We start from the raw sequence: 21,902 nt of genomic DNA, 5'->3' as shown, positions 1-21,902 counted from the left end.
GTGGCAAGTTAGCCACTGATCAAGAAAGTACCCTTCATTGACTGCTGACAGTATGCTGTCCAAAATGGACCAGCAGGACACAAAAGAAAGGACTGCCAAACCTTGCCAAGACAAGGTAGGAAGGCCCTTTAGAAAACCCTGCTTCACAGATGAGTCTGTCAGGTATGCTAGGCCTGTAGGCTAAAGATGGATGCCCCAAAATTACAGAGAAATCTTGGATGACTGTCAAGGCAGCCAACTGTTTCTGTCATTTCTCACAATTTTTTGGAAGTCATTTGTTCACACTTCCTGTTTACTTAGTTAATATTATTTCCTTATCAGGTCTTAGAGGGAGTTGAAGATTAGATATTTATAGTTTCCCTTGTTAACAAATTCGGAAAAGAAACTCACTGAAGAGGTGTAAAGTATATAAGATTGAAAGACATCAAAAGATAGTTTGGGGTTGGTAATACAAGTTAGGATAGAAAGCAAATTAGATACAATCCTTTGGATTCACAAAGAAAGGATAGATAATGGAATATTTTCTCTGAATTTGTCAAATGCAAATGGACTAGATAGTGTTGATATATTTATTTCCTGTATATATTGTATATACTTATTGTGCTTATTATATAGTTTGCCTTATAATAGTTATAACCTATATTATTTTAGACAAATAAAAGGGGAAATGTGATTTATTGAGTACCCCAATAAAGCTTATCTGGGGAACAGAGGACAGAGCTAGCCACTAAATTAGATATAGAGGTCAGGCAGTGGTAGCACACACATTTAATCCTGTCACTTAGGAGGCAGAGATCCCTCTGGATCTCTGTAAGTTCAAGGCCACATTGGGCTACATGAGAGAAACAGAGCCAGGCAGTGGTGACACATGCCTTTAGTCCCAGGAAGTGATATGGAAAGACACAGAACAGTATATAAAGCATGAGGAAACAGGAACTCATTCTCTTGAGGCTGAGGATTTTGTAGAGGTAAGTTAGTAGCTGGCTGTTCTGCTTCTCTGATCTTTAAGCTTTCATCTCAATATCTGGCTCTGGGTTTTTTATTATAAGACCTTTTAAGATTCGTGTTACAGCTAGGAAAATTTTCTTCTATCATCTTGTTGAAAATATTTTCTGAGCCTTTGACCTGGGATTCTTCTCCTCCTATTTCTAATAATTTTAGGTTTGGTCTTTTTATATTGTTCCAGATTTCCTGAATGTTTTCTGTAAAGAACATTTTAGATTTAACATTTTCTTTGACCAATATATCAATTTCTTCTCTCATATATTCTACACCTGAGATTTTTTCTTCTACCTATTGTAATCTGTTGGTGACACGTGTGTCTGCAGTTACTGTTCATTTCCCTAGATTTTACATCTACAGGATTCCCTCAGCTTGTGTTTTCTTTATTGCTTCTATTTGCATTTTCAGGTGTTGAACAGTTTTATTCATTTCCTTCACCTGTTTGCTTATATTTTCCTGGATGTATTTAAGGGATTTATTAATTTCTTCTTCAAGGGCCTCTATCATCTTTATAAGATTGGATTTAAGGTAATTTTCCTGGGCTTCAGCTGTCTTAGAATATCCAAGGCATGTGTAGTATGATAGCTAGGCTCTGTTGGTGCCTTATTGCCCTGGCTGTTTTTGATTGTGTTTGTACCCTACCCCTAGCCATCTGATTTTGAGGTTATTATAGGTTTAGGTACTGGTTTGTGACTTTATCTTTGTTAGATGGATTTTTTTAGGGGGGGATGTTTTCCCCTTGGTTTCTGTATCCTCTCTGATCTTCTGGTCAGAGTGTCCTGGGGTTCTGGTGACCAGCCAGGTCACTTCAGATCCAGTCAGGGGTCTCCACTAAGGTCTTTTTGCATCCTGCATGACCTCTGGGGTTTGGGGTGCCTACATTGCTTGTGGCTGATGGGTAGGTTTTTAGGAATATTAACTGGTATGGGTGGTGTCTTACCTGGGATCCCTAGTGCCTGGATGGCATCTGGTAAAGCAGAAGTCTTCTGCCAAAGTTGTGACCCAGAATATGGAACCCAGGAGAATGGGGGTGTTGAGGGATGTTGGATGGGCTTTATGGAGTTTTGGTGGATGGTGAGCTGTGTCTTGGATTTCCTTTAATGGATCTGGCCTGTGGTAAAACAGAACCTTTCTTCCAGAGTTGTGGACTGGAATATGGAGTCTAGTGGAAGGGGTGCAATTTTTTTTATTAGTATACACTATTCCATTTTAAGTTGTATAGAAGTAGGAACTCCCATAACAAAATTTTGTATAAAAGATGAACATACTTCAGAAGCATTCTGTGAAGATTGAGATACAGGACCAAAAAATTAGAATATGTGTAAATGAACACATACAGATATGGTATCCGAGCTAAAAGAGCAAAGTGACTGACATCCATTGCCATAATTCATTATTTTTACCTTCAGGATTAACTCAAGCTATATGACTGACAATGTAAAAGAACGTAAGTAGGACATATCTCACTTGCCTAAATGGGATGGTGTAGCTGGAGTTTTCCTGGGCACTGTACATGAAGCATATTAGAAGTAGTATGTAGGAATTGATGTTCTGTTCTAGAAAAGTAAAAAAAAAAGGGCAGATTCATGCATCAGCTTGTTTGTTTCCATCTGCAATAAAAACAAGCAGGCCAAAGTATGCACAAGTATGAGTAATAGACAAAGGACATCTGAGGGTTTTAACCAGATGTTTTAGTTCCTGTAGCAATGGAAGAATAACAGGTAGTATAAATTAAAATAAAGCAGTTTCTACTGCTGGAAATATTCTACAGCATAAGCAGAATCTGAAACAATATTTTAAAGGTTTATAAATTAACTGTAATCCATGAGTCTAAAAAGCCAGTTCCACCTATTGACTTCAGCAAAAAGAAGCATTAATAGATTGATGAATATGTGGACTATGAATCCTTCCTAATTGATTATGTGAGCCATCAATAAAATAAGTTTCTGCCTGTAAGAGGTTGGACAGTTTTTGTGATCACAAATTTGGGCCATATCTTGCCAGCAGGATAATGATGTCCTCTCTTTCCATAGAAATCTGTAAATGATTTGAAAGTCCATACAGTTGTTTAACACACCAAAGCACTGATCGTTACTTATGGGTAATAAACACAGCAACAATCAAATCTATATACTTGTTGATATTAAGTCATGCCCTGATTTACTAATTGAGCAAGAGAGTAAGGAAAGCTTGTGTTTTCTTCCTCTTATCATATAAATAAGTCCATTCCAAAGGTTTATCCTCTTGTGCTATAGTAAGTTTATGAGACAATTTAGTGGGGAAAATAAGTAAATTTAAAGGGAGTGGAGGATCCACATGACACATGAATGCCATGCTGCCTCTACTTCTGTAGCTTTAAATAGAATGGTTAATGCATCATTAGGTACTCCTAACAGAGGACATAGCCAATTAGTATCTCCTACTATTTAATGACTATTTCCAAAAGTCATTAAATGTTTTTAAGTTGTCTTGTGTAATGGATATTTTTGGTTTTGTGTGGTTCAATCGTTGTTCTAGCAACTAATTTTCCTAAATATTGCAGTGTCTGCTATTTGCACCATTTCAGTACAATGTCCATTGTGGCATATCCTAAGTCATGTCATATATGAACTGTAGCTCTTTTGGGGTAGGCAAACAGGATATCATCTATATATTGAATGATATAAGGCTAAGGGAATGTATGTCCCACAGGCTCTAACACCTTTCCTATATAGTATTGACACACAGTAGGGCAGTTTGTCATGCATTGAGGCAATAAAGTCTATTGATATTGGAGCAGAGGTTCTTTATGATTGACAAAGGGAACAAAAAAGGAGAACACACGTTATCAGGATGAATAAGTATACTTTAAAAGCAATCTTTTAAATCCAAAACTATTGAAAGCTAATCTTTAGGAATATCTGTGGGAGTAAACCTGGCTGTAAACCTGCTACTGGCTAGTATTTTCTGGCCTTTATAATGTAAATAAATCCATTCCAAAAGTTTATCCTCTTGTGCTATATCTGTAGGTGACAATTTAGTGGGGTAAATAAGTATGATTGAGGGCAACAAATGATATACAAATGCATCTAGGTTCTAATTCAAATATCTGTAGTTATTTTTTGCCTCTCAAGATGGTGAGGACAGTCCAATGTCATCTCTCCTTCTAGAGTTTAAATGAATTGGTTAGTGCATAATTAGGTGTTAAAGATTTTGATTTTGTGAAGTTGCACTGGAAATACCAATCAAACATCATGAGTACAGGAATGAATACATAAATGAAGTCAACTTTTTATAGGCTCTTCTAAATCAAAATGGAGAGAATTCAAGATTAGATAGATCAGTAAATCACGCCATACTTCATATAATTTTCAGAAAATGGAGAATATGTATTTAAAGGAGGTTCTAGAGAGGGAGCTGAGGGAGCTGTCCTCAAGCACACATACAAGTGATACTATTTTTACTCTTGATTTTATCTTAACAAATCACCTTTTTGCCTTTTATCAATTTTAAAGTTTGATCATAAAGTCTATATTCATTCATGGAATTCGCCATCATTCTTTCATAATTAATGTCCTCCTTATCTTTCTTTGTTTGGTAATAGTCCATGTTAATGATCAAAGGACCCAAAATTGAACAGGAACTTTTCCTTGTTCATATGTCTTTCCAATATTGTTTTGGGCTCTGTCCCATACTTCATCTAAAATTTCTTTTCTGGAAACCAGGAGTTATAATTATAATCAATTTGCAAGCAATCTAATATTTGTGAATTTAATACTTGTGCTCCTTCTTTTAGAAAATGATGCACTAGCTCAACATAAGTCAAAACTTTCCCTGGTTTCTGTGCCATCAATCTCACTAAACTACTCTGAGGGTTTTCACTCTCATAATTTGTAGCTGACTTCTTTCTGTTCAATTACAACTTTTCACCACTCCAGAAGTGGTGGGACCTGGGAGAATGGAGCCAATAAATGAGGAGGACTAAAGTCTCATACAATAGCCAACTTTATTCAGTGCCCCAGACAATTTATATTCTGCAGATTAAGAAAGGTAAGATGAGTAAAGTTCTCATGAGTTTAATAAATATACAATGATAAAAAAAAAGGTTACATGGAACAAAAATACGTTTTTCCATAAAAGTATATAAAGGATAATTCAAACATTTAATTGACTAACAATAGCAAGCAATACTGAGTATTGAAGTGGCTTAATAGGGATGTGTTTTTGTGTGTCAAGTTGTATACAAAATCTGAAGTCAGGGCTGGAGAGATGGCTCAGCAGTTAAGAGCACTGGCTGTTCTTCCAAAGGTCCTGAATTCAATTCCCAGCAACCACATGGTGGCTCATAACCATCTATAATGAGATCTGGTTCCCTCTTCTGGCCTGCAGGAATACACGCAGGCAGAACATTATATACATGATCAATAAATAAATCTTAAAAATTTAAAAAAAAATCTGAAGTCAATTCACACCTGCCTGATGCACCTGGGAGGAGCACAAAAAAAAACATTCCATAACAATTCCTGGCTTTGAAGAAACTGAGGTCACAAGAGTCTTGCCTGTTTTCTTGGACTGCTAACATAAACATCCAAATTCTCCTCAAATGACTCCTTTCAAGGACTGTGTTCTGACATAACACCTAAATTAATTTTAATTTTAGGAAAAAATACAACATATACACAGAAAAGCTCTTTTAAAATATAATCATACACACACACATATCTATCTTTGCTCCATTTGCATACCTGGTGGCCAAGGAAGCCAGAGAGTACATGAGATCTTCAGGACAAGGCTTTGTAAGTAGTTTTGAGCCATCTGATATGGGTTCTAGGAACCAAACTTAGGTACCCAACAGCAGTGCTACAACTGAATCAAATCCCCAACTGCCAAATATGTCATTATAGTGTAGAAGATGAAAATGTGTCATTACTTTCTGTCTTCTATCACATGGAGGTGATGAAATACCCTGGTATTTGGTTATTGAAGGCTTGAATGGATTTCTATCCCTCTGTGAATGGACTCTGCACATTGTTTTTTATTGTAATTGTTAACACAGTTCTCTTGATGTGAATGAAGACAACAAAAGATTTAGTTGAGTAGAGATAAGTCCAGATTACATTAGAGAAAGTTCCATAATGTGATATGTTCTTTTTTTAACAGTTTATTTTACATGCATAAGTGTTTTGTTTGTATGTATGTCTGTGTGAGGGTGTTGGATATCCTGGAATAGGACTTACAGACAGTTGTAAATTTCCATATGGGTGCTGTGAATTGAAACTACGTCCTCTGGAAGAACAGTCAGTGTTCTTAATTGCTGAGTCATCTGCCCATAACCCCTTTTTTTGGATTTCTTGAGACAGGATGTCTTTGTTAGCATTTTGGCAATGAAACACCATGACCAGAAAGCAAGCTGGGTAGGAAAGGGTTTATTTGATCTACACCTCCATATTGCTGTTCATCATTGAAGGAAGTCAGGACAGAAATCTAAACAGGGCAGGAACCTGGAGGCAGGAGCTGATGAAGAGGCCATGGAGGGGTACTGCTTACTGGCTTGCTTTCCATGGCTTACTCAGCCTGTTTTCTTTTAGATCCCAGAACCCTTCCCCATAAATCACTAATTGAGAAAATGACTTACAGCCAGATCTTATGGTGGTATTTTCTCAATTGAGTTTCCCTCTTTTCAGATAATTCTAGTTTGCATGTGAAGTTGATGTAAGACTAGCCAGTATAATTGATCACTTGTCAGCTTGACACAGAAACACATCCCTATTAAGCCACAACCTTAAGCTGGGCAATGGTGGCACATGCCTTTAATCCTAGCACTTGAGAGGCAGAGGCAGGCAATCTCTGTGAGTTTGAGGCCAGCCTGGTCTATAAAGTGAGTTCCAGGACAGCTAGCACTGTTACACAGAGAAACTCTCTCAAAAAAAAAAAGCCACAACCTTTCCTTTCTTATTCATTCACAAGCTCTCACACTAAAAACATAAATAACTTTAATAAATGTCCCACAATTTTTACAAATTCAAACATTAAAAATTCTTTCAACTTGTAAAAAGTCAAAATTAAATATCTTCTCCCTTCAAGAAAGAAGCGTGATAGTCACAACCTGAAAAAAACAAAACCAAACTCTGACAGTATAAATAACTCAACATCCAAGGACTGGGACACACTCACAATCTTCAGGGCTTCTCCAAAGGGCTTGGGTCACTTCTCTGGCTACACTCTCTACAGTACACAAAACTTCTCTTCTAGGCTCTGACTGGTTCCACTTCACCACTGCTGATGGTCTTGGTGGACACATCATAGTACTGGCATCTCCAAAATGATGGAGTTTTTGCCTGGTGCCTCTTTTATTAGGCTCCTGAAATTTCTCTCTAGTATGTATTCTTTCATGATTTTGAAGATGACTGCTATGTACAAAAGTTTTACCACATTGATTACATCTGTAGGGTCTCTCTCCAGTATGATTTTTTTCATGTTTCTGAAGATAACCTTTCTGTGCAAAGGCTTTACCGCATTGATTACATTTATAGGGTTTCTCTCCAGTATGATTTCTTTCATGCATTTGAAGATAACTGCGAGTTGAAAAGCCTTTACCACATTGACAACATTTATATGGTTTCTCTCCAGTATGACTTCTTTCATGCCTTTGAAGATTGCCATTACTTGCAAAGGCTTTACCACATTGATTACATTCATAGGGTTTCTCTCCAGTATGACATCTTTCATGTTGTTTAAGACTACTAGGATCTGTAAAGGCTTTACCACATTGATGACATTCATAGGGTTTCTCTCCAGTATGACTTCTTTCATGTTGTTTAAGACTACTTGAACATGTAAAGGCTTTATCACATTGATTACATCCATAGGGTTTCTCTCCAGTATGATTTCTTTCATGACTGTGAAGATGACTTTTTTGAGCAAAGGCTTTACCACACTGATTACAACCATAGGGTTTCTCTCCAGAATGACTTCTTTCATGCCTGTGAAGATGACTGTTATGTGCAAAGGCTTTACCACATTGATTACATTCATAAGGTTTCTCTCCAGCATGACTTCTTTCATGCCGGTGAAGATGACTTTTTCGTGCAAAGGCTTTACCACACTGATTACACCCATAGGGTTTCTCTCCAGAATGACTTCTTTCATGCCTCTGAAGAAGACTGTTCTGTGAAAAGGCTTTGCCACATTGATTACATTCATAGGGTTTGTCTCCAGTATGAGTTCTTTCATGTATTTGACAATGACTAGGACGTGCAAAGGCTTTTCCACATTGATGACATTCATACTGTTTCTTTTTAGTATGAGTTCTGGGTACTTGAAGATGACTGTAAAATGCAAAGTCTTTATTGCCTTGATGATATTCATGAGGTTTTATTTTCAAAAGAGGTCTTTGGTGTAATTGAAAAGAGGAATCAGATCTAAATAATTTATCAAGTTGTTTACATTCATAGGTTTCTTCTTCATTATGAGATTTTTTGTATGTTTGAAGATACTTATAATCGTTAAAGACTTTAGTACATTGCTCACATTTATGGCATCCTTTTCCCATATGAGTTTTTTCATCACTTTGAAGAGAGCTAGAAGAACTCAGAGCTTTAAGACATTGATTGCCTTCATAAAATTTTCCTGTAGTGTGAGTCACATTACATGTGCAACATGAACCAGGACAAACAGAAGAATTTCCATATTCCTTGTACTCATGAGGCTTTTCTCCAGTGTAAGTATATAGATGTATTCCCACTGCAGTTGGAAATCCAATTAATTGTACACCTGTATCACATTTACAAAGTCTTCTCATAGTGGGAACTACTATATATCTTCTAATTTTTCTGGGAGAAAGAGAGGTACATTGCTTCTTTCCATATCCCTTAGGATCACATGGCTTGTATCCTGAGTGACAGATGATATACCTATTAAAGGAACAATAACAAACCAAAAGGCTTTCAGAATGCATTTGCACAGTTTAACTTTCTGTTTCTCATAAAGATATGGTGTAGAGGTTAAGTTCTCTCCACTACAACAACTTTCTTGACCCTCATAAACTGCCCCTCTCAATAAACTATGGTAAGTCACTATAAGTATATGAGCAACACTAGCTTTACTATGGGCTATTTGCATATAAAATATCTTGGACATACCCTAATACCCTAATCAATGTGAATGCCTTTACAATTAGTGCATTGAATAAAAGTAAATGGATGGATCTACATGGATCTTAGGGAGCTATAATTAATATGGTATAATATTAATATTAATATGGCATAATATTAATATGAAATCTGTTAAGGCATTGTTTCCTTGTCTTGTTTCTTAGAAGAATGCCTTGCCAACACAGATCAGTTACCTGAATTTGAGGTACATAATGCTGTAAGAATTTTATAATCATCACAAAGCTGTAATTATCTACACTGTTGCTTTTCATTAAATATCAGGGCACATTAAAATTTCAGAGACAGAAATGTATACATGAAAATTACCTTCTTTGAATGTGACCGCTGGAGAACTGACAGTCTGGGGGGGGGCACCCTCTGTGTCCAGGACCCACTGGCCCAACCCAGGCCTGAATTGGCAGTGGACACAGACTCTCGGGTCTGTAGGGGCCATATTCAGTCAGGAGCCACTGACCCAACCCAGGGCTGAATCAGCAATGGACACAACACAGCTGAAGAAGGGCAGGGGATTCTAAGCCTGGCCTGAAGGGGAAATCCAGCCAAGGACCCACCCCACACCATGTGGCCAGGATAGATAGAATGCAACCACAGGCACTACCAGGAGCCTGCCCAGTGCTGGTACCAGGTGGTTGGGCACTATAATGATCTCCTTGTGATGAGGAAGCATGGCCCAGCCCTGTGCCATGGTGACATGAGTGAGACAAGGAGACCCACATGCAGGCCTGGTGCTGCCCACCCTAAGCTCTTAAGAGAAAACATTGGCCCACCTGGTACCTCACAGCACCAGCCAGAAGGCCACTATTAGAGTGAGCAGAGGTACAGTATGTTGTCTTATGGGAGAGAGGGAGAGAGAGAGAGAGAGAGAGAGAGAGAGAGAGAGAGAGAGAGAGAGAAAGATGGAATGGTTCAAGTCCTGTGAACAGAAACAAATCTGAAGATGAGAGAGGAGGAGAGCTGATCCCTTTATCAGCAGTAACACACAGGAAAGTGAGACTTGCACTTTGTCCGGGCAGCACAGCAGAGATGATCCTGTTGATGAGACCACAGGTGAGCCAACCCTGAGGACAGGAGCATGGAAGACCTAGCTCCATCCCTCATCTACCACATACCAACATGGGCTGGGAATAGATGCACTTCCATGCCCCCTCCCTATACTTCAATGCCTGGGGCAGATGGGAGAGCCGGCCCTATGGTCATAAGAGCAGGACAGCTGTCCCTGACCCCCACCAGCTGCAACACTCAGGAGAGCAGGCTCTGTACATCGCCAGGGCAGCAAAATTGAGCCAACACTGTTAGTGTATGTGTGGGAGAGCCAGCCCCCAAACTATTACCATGGGAGGGCTGTCGCCATTACTCATCTGTTTTGTGGTGACATTGGCAGTGGAGACATGCCCTTCCCCAAGCCCAGGAATGCTGGAGGCAGGTGGGAGAGATGACCCTGTGATCATAAGAGTGGGAGAACCATCCCTGATCCCCACCATCTGCAACAATATAGAGAGCAGGCCCTGTACCTTGCTGGGGCAGCACAATAGAGCCAACCCTGTAAGCACAGTTTTGAGTGAGCAAGTCCCAAAATTGTGAGCAGGGGAGAACTGTCCCTATTACCCATCTGTTCTATAGTAGCATGGATTGGGGAGAGCTACCCTTTCCTCCCTCCCCCTACCCATCAACACCTGGGGTAGATGGGAGAGCTGGCATTGTGGTCATAATAGCAGGAGAGCTGTCCCTGACCCCCAACCAGCTTCAACATTTGAGAGAGCAGGCCCTGAACTTTCCCAGGGCAGCAAAATAGAGCCAATATGGTTAGGACAGGTGTAGGTGAGCCAGCCCCGAAAATGTAACCATGGGAGAGATGTTCCCATTTCCGATCTGGCAGACCAACCCTATAGCTGCCTATTCCCAGACCCAGCATTATGACTTCATCTGTCCCAAACATTGACCTCATTTATGATCTGCTGGAGTACATGAAGGGACATGAACCACAAACCCAAAGCTGCAGGATCTCCATAATACAGGGTATCAGTGGGATGTCCAGGAAGAGTCCTAGAGAGGGCTCAGCACTGGATGTGTAGTGGAGACCAAGGGCCTTGAACTAGACCAATGACTCTTTGCAATGAACACTTGCAAGCAGAGACGTATGGACAAAGGGGTATACAACGTGACTTACTGGGTCTTACTGCAGCTTCTATGAGATTTCTAATTTTTTCCCTTTTTAAAATTTTTCTCATATTTTCTTCCTTCTTTTTCTCTTCAAATTTTTTTAATGGAGGTGGGACAAGCAGGGGCAGAGGGCAGATGCAAAGGGATGGGGAATGAATGGGATCAAGATATATGATGTGAAAAATACATAGAAGAAAGAAAGAAAGAAAGAAAGGAAGGAAGGAAGAAAGAAAGAAAGAAAGAAAGAAAGAAAGAAAGAAAGAAAGAAAGAAAGAAAGAAAGAAAGTAAGTTACCTTCCATGTCTTCTAGAACTTTGACAATGCTCTTCAATATTCTGATCTTCCCATTTGTAGCCTAAAATATAGTACCAGAAATGTATGCTATATTATTAGAAATTATGTAAAATTTAAGTTATTATCATCAGTGAACCTTACAACCATGCCTGATTTATTCACCACATTCTTCCTCTTTTATAGGTGAAGTGACAATAGAACACTAAACTCCAAAAAAGACTTGTCTCAAGTAAAAAAGTAAAGGAAAACTCACATTCTTACCTATAGCAGTGAGGTTCTCACAGGTTTCCAGCATCACATCTTTGTAGAGACTCTTCTGGGAAGGATCCAGCAAAGCCCACTCTTCATGAGTGAAGTTCACATGCACATCTTTATAGGTCACTGCATCCTAAAATATACCATACACATATGTAACAGAAATGGTGAGGCTGAATGCATTGTAAATGTACACTTTATTGAGAATATATTTACATAATTCTTCACACTCAACAAATTTATTTCATATCATAGAATTTCAAATGCAATCACCAAGTCATTTTAAAGAAAACAGAAAAGGAGGACCATGACTCTCATTTCTGGGCCCTCTGAACAGTACATGGCATTACAAGAGAAATGTGACTTACATATATAGAAAGATACGCAAACAGAACAATCAGCAAAATTGTATCCAAATTACTGACATCAAAAAAGGATGGACAAGATGGGCATGGTGGTGTACACCTTTAATCTCAAAACTCAGGGGCAGAGACAAGTGAATCTCTATGTTTTCCATGCCAGCCTGATCTGTAGAGATTTCAAGGTCATCCAAAGGCACATTTTGATACCCTGTCTCAAACAAACAAAGAAAAAAGAGAATACTCAGAGGCTCACACTAAATTCCACCAATGACTCAAACATCCACTCCAGAAATACATTTTCCTTTCAGAAAACTGGAGTGCCTCATTTAAATTATAATGCTAATATGATATTCCTACAAAGAAATGCATATTTAATAACCTACTCACTGACAGATTAAAAGGGTTCTCAAAAATATTAGTGAAGTAATGGCTGATGCTAAAAAAAGAAATGAAAGAAAACAAACAAAAAATGGTAGAGGATAAAAATGGATCAACAGTTAAGATCACTTGTTGTTTTTGCAGAGGACCTGCATTAATCCCCAGTACTCACTTGGAGGTCCTAACAATTTGTAACTCCAGTTCAAGAGAATCCAGTGTTTTCTTCTGATTTCAGGGAACACCAGGCACACACATAGTACACATGCATATATACAGGCAAAAGACTCACGCACACATTTCAAAAATTAAAACATGCATGAAGATATGGAGAAAGTTACCCACCTGCAATGTAATAATTCATAACATTGGTATTAATGTCATGAATGTATGACATTCTGGTGGAAAAATGATACTTTCTACCAAAGTTTAAAAGTAAAGAAGTGGGTAAAGCTCAACACATGAGCAAATGTTTCACATGTACAAAAACCTCATTCTATCAGCCATAAATTTAAAAATAAAACTATCAGGGCAGAAAAGTAGCAAAGAAAAGCAATTGCTTCTATTTTACCTTATATTATTTAGGGATGGAGTCTGTTATGGTGGTAATGGCATAGCTGCATAAGAAAGGAAGGGGATGCGCAGTTTCAACCACAGAAAGAAGACAAGCGTGGTCAGGGTATAAACACTCAACACCCAGGCCCAGAGACTAACATACTGTAGAAGGGCCCCTCATCCTAAAGGTACCACATGCACCCTAGTGAAACCCATAAACCAGAGACAAAATCTCAAATACATCATCTTACCTGGGAGAATTTTCATTCACCTACCACATTTTGACACAGGTCATGATAGGTTCACACTCAACCCATAATGAAAAATGTATTTAGTCTAACCTCAAACATCCTCATATTCTGCACCAGTCCCAAAACTGTTAGAATGTACAAAGTTTATTGACACTCAAGGGAGTCTCTTAACTGTGATACTTATAAAAATAAAAAAAATTATATCTACACAACACATAAAGATACAGAATACACATTTCCTTTCCAAAGAAGGAAAGATTTGACCAAGGCAAGACTAAAACCCTGCAGAGCAAACACCAAACTCTGCATGTCTGTGTCAGACACCTGAGGCTTCAGTTTCAAAGGCTCTTTCTCTTTGACACTTTTCACACATCTCTCTCTTGCTACTTTCACACCCTACATGTAGCTATTCATGGAAGGTGTCTCAAAGCTTGGGTATCTCAACATCTAGTGGACTCAAAATGCTACCCAGTCTTCATTTCCACACCTTCAAACAATGAACTATCACAGTCTCTTCACTGGGGCCTTGACTCTGCCAAACAAAAGGCTGCAACAACGCTGAACTGAAAGCACAGAGGATGAATCCATGACCTTTAAATTTTGCATCTTTCTCCTTTCAAGAAAATGTGACACATAGATAATACAGTTAAATGGGGTTCTAGCTTTGGATTGACCCTGCCCCACTGAAACAGATTAACAGCAAGTTCTATATATAGTTCTGGGACTGGGGATCTTGTTCCCTTTTCCTACTCTATTTACATGCTTTGCTGAGTGGTACAGTACCCTTGCAACACCTTTTCTATATTTCCAAAGTGGAGCAGGTACCTTCTCTTTAATGGCCCTGAGCTCCCTGACAATTACAGCCTGTTTCGGAACATGACTGCCATCTGATACTACCTAGTGCTGTTTTTCTTGCCAAACTACACAGGTTTTTATTAATTTCTGCCCCTATTATTGCTCTTTTCCTCTATGGATCTGCATGAGTCATCAGTATAATAACCAAGCTACAGACTAAATCTGTTGTCAAGACAGTCCATGACTATTTAATTTAGCCTTACTCATTTTCACAGGACACAGGAAGAATACATACAGACAATATGCCAAAATATTACACAAACATCTATCTTAGTTACTGCATTATGGCTCTGAAGAAACACTATGACCAAAGTGACTGTTATAAGGCAAGACTTTTATTTGGGGCTTGATTACACAGACAGAGGATTAGTCCATTATCATCATGAATGTCAGCATCAAAGTAGGCATGCATGGGGCTGAGAATAACTTCCTGATACAGACAGGCAAGCAGAAACACTTGGCTTTGGCTTTTGAAACCTTAAAGCCCACCTACAGTAACACCTTAACAAACCACACACCTACTCCCACAAGGACATATCTCCTAATTTTACACAATTAGTTCCAGTAATTGGGGACCAAGCTTCTAAAGGTAGGAGTCTGAGGGTCTTGAGAAAATATAAACCATGAAAGAAATATAACCTAAGTAGAAAGAGCAGTATAGGAAAAGAGTGAAGGAAATTGAGGGAAAACAGGGAATAAGAACAAGGGAGAGGGAGAGGGAATGAGAGAGAGAGATAGGAACAAAGGGAAGATAAATATTTATCCAAACATGGGGGAGCCAATACTTCTTGCCATGTTATAGACTTTCTCAATATAACCTTCCCAATTCCATCTAAGAAGAAATTAAACAATTCGAGACCTCCACACTTAGGTTTAAGTCCCTATTTTTCTCTAAGTGCATAGCATTATCCTTTGTTTCCCTCCCTACCCAGTTCCCTCAGAGAACCTGGCAAATCTTAGATAAGGCAGGGTAGAAGCAATGAAGGCAGTCTCTTGGTGTCTTAAGGGTTACTATTATAGATGATGCCATCTGGAAGGTGCATTTCTAAATGGGTAGAAGTGCCTCACAAGGCTACTAAGTTTTTAAATTCAATTTCACTATTTTAGCAAGTTGAATTCTGAATGTCTTAAATTTCAGTCAACAGAGAGTCGCAGATCTGTCTGATCACAGCCTAGAACATAATCAACTGGGATAAAATGAGGTCAAGCAACATCTTGTTTCTGAGGACCAAGGAGAAAGTAAAACATCTGGATGACAATGATTCGCTTCCACAGTTACAACCTGTGTAGTAAGACACACAGATGAACTCAATTGTCTCAGCTTTAGGCCACGGAATTCTTTCCTCCATTCCTGTGCGAGGACTACCTGCCTAGGCCATAGTTCCTATCTACTGCTACATTCATGCTAACCTAATTAAAGAGTCTTTTAAAAGAAAAGGGTTTAACAGTGCACACTGAAACTTTGAGAAGTGTGGATCCAAGTGGGACTTGTATCTGATGGAGATGGGCTAGTCTTAGCAGGGAGCTGAACCAACCTCAAGAAGGAAGCAACTCTGTGGTTTGCTGCCACCTTGGCTATAATGTCAATAGTATATTAAGAAAATTCAGAGTTTGAGCAATACATTTAATGAAAGTCTAATAAAATGTCTAATAATTTATGCTATCAACAACAGAAAATTGATGGCAAAAGGTCATCATGAATGAAAAAAATGATCAACATAAGACTGAATAAACAGCACACATAGTGACATACGAACACAACTGAAATATAGTCAGTGTTGAACAATGAGACCAGGGAACCCAACAAGTATGGCCTTACATGTTCCACATGACTGGAACACTGTGGCATTTATATGCAAATGTATTAATAACACAGATGTTAAGATCTGTACAAAATTAACCCCAGAAGGGTCTTACAGCTGCATGTTAAGTGGCAAGTACAGAACTTCAAGAAGATACTAGAAAAACAAGAGTTTTGCAAGTTAGCAAATCTGCCTTCCATTGTGATGGTAAAAGTAGCTGACTTGTGCTCATTGCATGGTGAAGCCAATAATAAACATGTTTACTCAGAAGGGCTGCTGCTCCCTATGCTCAGGGAGGAAGGCATGACAGGAACTCAAACATGGCAGAAACCTAGAAGCAGGACCTTACGCACATGACATGGAAGGTGCTGCTTACTGGCTTGCTCAACCTGCTTTCTTTTAGAACTCAAGACCTCCAGCCCATAGGGAGGGGGGGGAACCTCAATGGGCTGGATACCTCCCAAACCTACAGCTGGGTCTTATGGAGGCATTTCCTCAATTGAGACTCTCTCCTCTCACATGACTGTAACTTGTGTCAAGTTAACATAAAACTAGCCAGCACACTGATGATTCACCTTAGTTGTATTAAACAGAAACCTGGATGAGTGCCCTCTGAAGTGGGAGAGAACAGAAAGGAGCTTCAAGAGTCTATGTTATGCTGGATTTAACTCCTGGGGCAAGAGGAGTGTAAATGCATTCTGCTGTTAGTACTTCTGTTTGATTAGGTAGTCTTTTCAAGACTCTTCAGGAGACTTTTAAACAATATTATCAAGCTGACTAGGTGGCACATTCCTGTAATCTGAGCATCCAGTCTAGCATGGGCTGCAGAGGAAGGTGCAGGAGATCTAGGACAGCAAAGAATAACTGTGCCTTAAATAAGATGTTTTTCTGAGGTGCTAGAATGGGATCCAGAGCTTAGATATGCTAGGGCAACTATTCTACCTCTGACCCCCCCCCAAAAAAAAAGTACACAGATATACCTTTCTTTAAGGATTGTTGAGATGGGCTCTCACTATATACCAGTAGCTGGCCTAAAACTTTCTATGTACTGTTTGGGAAAGAATAAGATGATCAAGAAAACCTAAGAGAAAACTTAAAAATAGAAACACAATTAATATAGAATCAATTTTGACACAGGAGGCCAGGAAACCCTGTAAGACTGACCTTACATACGTGACTGGACCACCCTGTCATCTACATGCAAATGTGTTGACACAGACTTTATGCTCTGCACAGAATTAACAGCAGATGGATCCTACACCTGAATGTTCAGTGCCCAGTGCAGAACCTCTAGTAGACACTAGAGAAACCAGGGCTCTGAGTTACTGAATCTGCCTTCCAAGGCAAGGATGAAAGTGGCGCATGCCCGAGCACTGCACAGTGACGTTAGCAATAAGAACAAATCCACACACAGTCCACCCATCCCCGTGTTCCAAAGGCCCAGCCTGCAGATGGAGTTTACTCAGATGCCCCATGACCCCGAGTTAACTGGACAGCAGGGACCTCACGTGACCTCACGGAGCGCCGTGTAGGCCGCCGGTTTCCACAGTCCCAGGAGGACCCTCACACCGGCTCCGGGACCGCTCCCCACGTGGGGACGGCGGCCCCTCACTCACCATGGCATAGCACGAGCTCGCTCGGCTCTCCTCACAGTGGGCCTCAGCGCAGCACGAGAAACACGACAGTCTCCCTCAGCTTAGCGCCAACGAACTTACACCTTGACGGACCGGAAGTACCCGCCCCCATTCAGACTGGTAGTCCGCCTGGACGCCTTCATTGGCTAATGTGGCCTGAGTGACAGGAGGAGCTCCCTCAGCGACAGAGTCCTGTGAAGGGACACAGCTCTGCGGTTCCCAGCCCTGGCTTCCACCCCAGGCACAGAACTAAGAGAAAGCATCTAAGCAGACCTTCAAAGATCTCCTTATTATGTAACGGTCCCAACACTGTTCCAATATACAAAGTTTCTTCTGAAAATCAAGGCAGTGTCTTGAATGTGGCATCTTGTAAAATCAAAACACAAAATATATATGCCCAACACACAATGACCCAGAATATACATTTCCCCTTTCAAAGAAATAAAAAAAAAAAAAAAAAAAAATACTGGAACAAGGCAATACTAAAACCCTGCAATGCACACACCTGCAGCTCTGTGTCAGACATTTCAAAGGGTTTAGATGGCTCGTTCTCTCTACAACTTCTCAAACTTCTCTCTCTTTGTCTATTTCCACTACCTTCATGCAGCTTTTCATGGCAGGTGTCTCAAAGCTTGAGTTTCTCACATGTGATGGCCTCAAGATGCAACACAGGCTTCATTATCACGGAGTCATGCAATGAACACCCCAGGTCTCCTCACTAGGGATTGGATTTTGCAAAAGAGATAACTGAAACACTGCTGAGCTGAAGCACAGAGGAAGAATTCATAACCTTTAAATGCTGCATCGTTCTTCTTTCAAGAAAAAGTAACACAGACCTAGTAACACCACAGTGGTTCTAGCTTTGGATATACCTGGCCCCAGTGGAACACAGCAGCAGCAGATTCTGTATGACGTTGGTTTCTGGGACTAGGAATCACCTTGCCCTTTCCTTCCACAGTTAAATGCTTGGCTGAGTGGGCAGTGCCTTCTCTGTATTTCTAAGGAAGAGCAGGTGTCTTCTCTCTAATGGCCCTATTCCCCCTGATAATTACTGTCTCTGTTTCATCATCATATGACTGCCCTCTGAAACTGCCTAGTGCTGTTTTTCTTTCCAAACCACATTGTTTCATTAACTTCTGCCCCTATTGTTGCTCTTTTACACTATGGGCCTGCATGAATAATCAATAATAAATGTGCCATGACTTTATGTTTTGTCAAGACAGGCCATTACTCTTTAATTCAGTCAGCCTTATTCAATATCACAGTACATGGCCCACAGAAAAATAATACACCAAAATATTACACAGACAACCTGTCTTAGTGACTGTTTTATTGCTGTGAAGAATCATTATGACCAAGGCAACTTTTATAATGATAGGGTGCTAATTTGGGCCTCGATTCCAGTGACAGAGGACTAGGCAACTGTCATCATGAATGGCATCATCATGGTGGCAAGGTATGGCACTGAGACTTCCATAGTGATACACAGGCAAGCATAAAAAACACTGTCTTGGTGTGGGCTTTGGGAACCTCAAGTCCCACTTACAATGACACACCTTAACAAAGACACACCTAATACCACAAGGGCATACCGCCTACTGTTACACCAAGCATTTAAAATATAAGAGCCTGAGGGTGCTGAGAACAATATAAACCATGAAAGGAATATAACCTAAGTAGGAAAAGGTCTAGAATAGAAGACAGAGGGTGAAAAAATGGACTGAACTGGAGAGAGAAAAAGTGTGTGTATATGTGTGTGTGTGTGTGTGTGTGTGTGTGTGTGTGTGTGTGTGTGCAGAAGAGGGAGAGAGAGAGAGAGGCCAAAGGTAAAAAACATTTTCTAGAAACTGAGTGGATCCAGTCCCTCTGGCTGGGCAATAGGTTACCATAATATAACCTTCCCTATCCCATCTAAGAAGAGATTAAACAATGTGAAGCCTCAAAACTTAGGTTTAAATTTCTATATTTTCTCTGAATGCGTGGCATTATCCCTTGTTTCCTTCCCTACCCTGTTCTGGCAGAGAACCTGGGAAACCTTGGATCAGCTCTGGTGTAAATAATTAAATCAGTATCTTGGTGTGCTTACATGTGTCTGTGGTGAATGATGCCATCTGGAAGCTGCATTTCTAACTGGGTAGAAGTGCTTCAAAAGGCTACTAAGATTTTAAATTTGATTGAACTATTTTAACAAGTTAGAATCTGAATATATCTGTTGTGGAATATTATTTTAAGGTGTGTTACATTTGTCTATGCTCTGGAACATTTGTTTAATGATGCAAAGATGTGTTGCATTCCTTTATGTTGCATTTGTTTAACTCCGTGAAGCTGTGATTCTTGCCTGTCTAAAACACCTGATGGTCTAATAAGGGACTGAATAGTGAGGCAGGAGAAAGGATAGGCAGGGCTGGCAGGCAGAGAGAATAAATAGAAGGATAAATCTGGAGGAAAAAGAAGGAGAAAAAGAGGAGGATGCTAGGGATCAGCCACCCAGCCACATAGCCAGACACCGAGTAAGTGTAAACGTAAGATATACATAAGTAAGAAAAGGAAAAATCCAAGAAGCAAAAGGTAGATGGGATAATTAAAAGTTAAGAAAAGCTGGCAAGAAACAAGCCAAGCTAAGGCTGGGCATTTGTAATTAAGAATAAGCCATCATGTGTAATTTATTGGGGAGCTGGGTGGCAGGGCCCCCAAAGAGCAAAGAGCCAAAAGAGTAAAAAACAACCAACAACATTTTGTCATACCAGTGTGGGCTGAATTTCCATGTAGGTCCTGAGAAAGCTGAAAAAAAGAAAAGAAAAAGGAAAGGAAAAGGACACAGCTCTTTTAAGATACACTGCTGTTCAGCAGTCAGTGCTAAGTAGAAACTAGAAATGGAAATCTAAGTAAAAACTGCTTGTGGCAATGCAGGTACCAGCTTCCTACTAGGAAGGTTAAATGCAGCCTTTGGTCACACACCTCCAGCCAGGCCAAGAGCTTTAGGCTCAGCTTTCAGGACCCAAGAAGCAGGCAGACCCAGCCAAGAGACCCATATGGAGGATTCAGGTATAACTTAGCAGTTTAAACTTTGCTCCTACAGTCAAAAAAGATTAGAGATACACAGTAAAGGAGATCCATATGAGAAAAAAATCTTCTAAACAGGTTCCAGTGTGTTTTACAATATGTGAAGGCTTAAGAAAGAAAGAAATAGGGTATGGACAGTCATAGAAAGAAAGAAATAGTTTAAAAATAATAAAATACTTAAAGAGAGAAGTAAAATAATAAAAAAGAATAAGCAACATAAGATGAGAAATATACAAGGAGTATAGATCCTGTATGCTACCGTGTTGGTTTTGAATTTTTTGATTGTTGATAAGCAAACAACAGCTGTTAAGAGACCTGGAATTGAAAGAGCCACTTATGAAACAAACCAGCCTAGATATTTTATGAGTGCCTTAACTTTAAAATGGAAATAAAAAATGCTTTGGAGAAGAGGTTTTGCTTTTGTTTCCACAAGAATCAAGATGCCGTGGATTTGTTCCAGGTTAATATGGATCAGGTTTGATCAAGGGAGACCTCCTGAATCTTGACAGGATATATCTAGCAACAAAGATTATAGCTAGTCTTCCTAGGACTTAGACATCTCAAATTATCTCAGGGACCCTAAAGATACTACATCCACAGATAGCAGGAAGGAGTTTAGAGAACACAACACCCACATTCCCAAGATGGGATCCCAAAAGGATGTTTGTTATATTTAGAGGAATATAGGAATATAAGAAAGATAGTAGGGTAGATTATTGAATCTACTTTAAACTAAAAAACAACTATTATTCTCAAATATTTTGTATTTGTATGGACTTTTGTATATTATACACATTTAAGGTCATTTTTGTTACAGCACACTATATGTTTCTAGTCTTGTTTAAATGATTTTTGCATATTGATAAAATTTTAAGGTTATTTTCATTACAACATATTGTATATATGTTTCTCTTCTTGTTTTAGATATTGTACCTATGCAGCTCCTTTAAGAATATAAGGTAAAATTCTAGTTTTTGAAAGCTATTTTTTTCTTTCATTTTCTTTATTAAGAAATTTTCTGCTCACTCCACATACTATCCACAGATCCCCCTGCTCCCTCCTCCCACCCCCCAGCCCTCTTTCTGAAACCACCCTGCATCCCCACATCCCCCAAATCCAGGTCTCCTATGGGGAGTCAGCA

At 39.5% G+C, this 21,902-nt stretch overlaps 1 protein-coding gene across 2 annotated transcripts; it reads right to left on the bottom strand.

Annotated features, from left to right (window-relative positions):
* Positions 1-4,968: 4,968 nt before the first annotated feature.
* LOC128115858 (zinc finger protein OZF-like) lies at positions 4,969-18,040 on the bottom strand. Of its 2 annotated transcripts, XM_052746981.1 has the most exons (4): positions 17,681-18,040; positions 11,871-11,997; positions 11,610-11,670; positions 4,969-8,894 (listed from the first exon to the last, which is right to left on the bottom strand). In XM_052746981.1, exons 1-4 carry the CDS (start codon positions 17,681-17,683, stop codon positions 7,127-7,129), a joined length of 1,959 nt encoding a protein of 652 aa, XP_052602941.1. In that variant the 5' UTR covers positions 17,684-18,040; the 3' UTR covers positions 4,969-7,126. The 2 variants fall into 2 exon arrangements, with proteins under 2 accessions (XP_052602941.1, XP_052602942.1); XM_052746982.1 differs by lacking the exon at positions 17,681-18,040 and having other exon boundaries at positions 11,863-11,975.
* Positions 18,041-21,902: the final 3,862 nt, after the last annotated feature.

Source organism: Peromyscus californicus, unplaced genomic scaffold (genome assembly GCF_007827085.1).
Source record: "Peromyscus californicus insignis strain IS unplaced genomic scaffold, ASM782708v3 Scaffold_1__1_contigs__length_55948999, whole genome shotgun sequence".
Lineage (NCBI taxonomy): Eukaryota > Metazoa > Chordata > Mammalia > Rodentia > Cricetidae > Peromyscus > Peromyscus californicus.
Note: the sequence above shows the minus strand (reverse complement) of the source record. Positions and strands in the feature narration are given on the sequence as shown.

Coding starts and splice junctions, on each gene's coding strand:
- LOC128115858 (XM_052746981.1), bottom strand. Junction 11,671..11,870: donor TGAGAACCTCACTGCTATAG/GTAAGAATGTGA, acceptor ACTATATTTTAG/GCTACAAATGGGAAGATCAG. Junction 8,895..11,609: donor AGTTCTAGAAGACATGGAAG/GTAACTTACTTT, acceptor TTCCTTTAATAG/GTATATCATCTGTCACTCAG.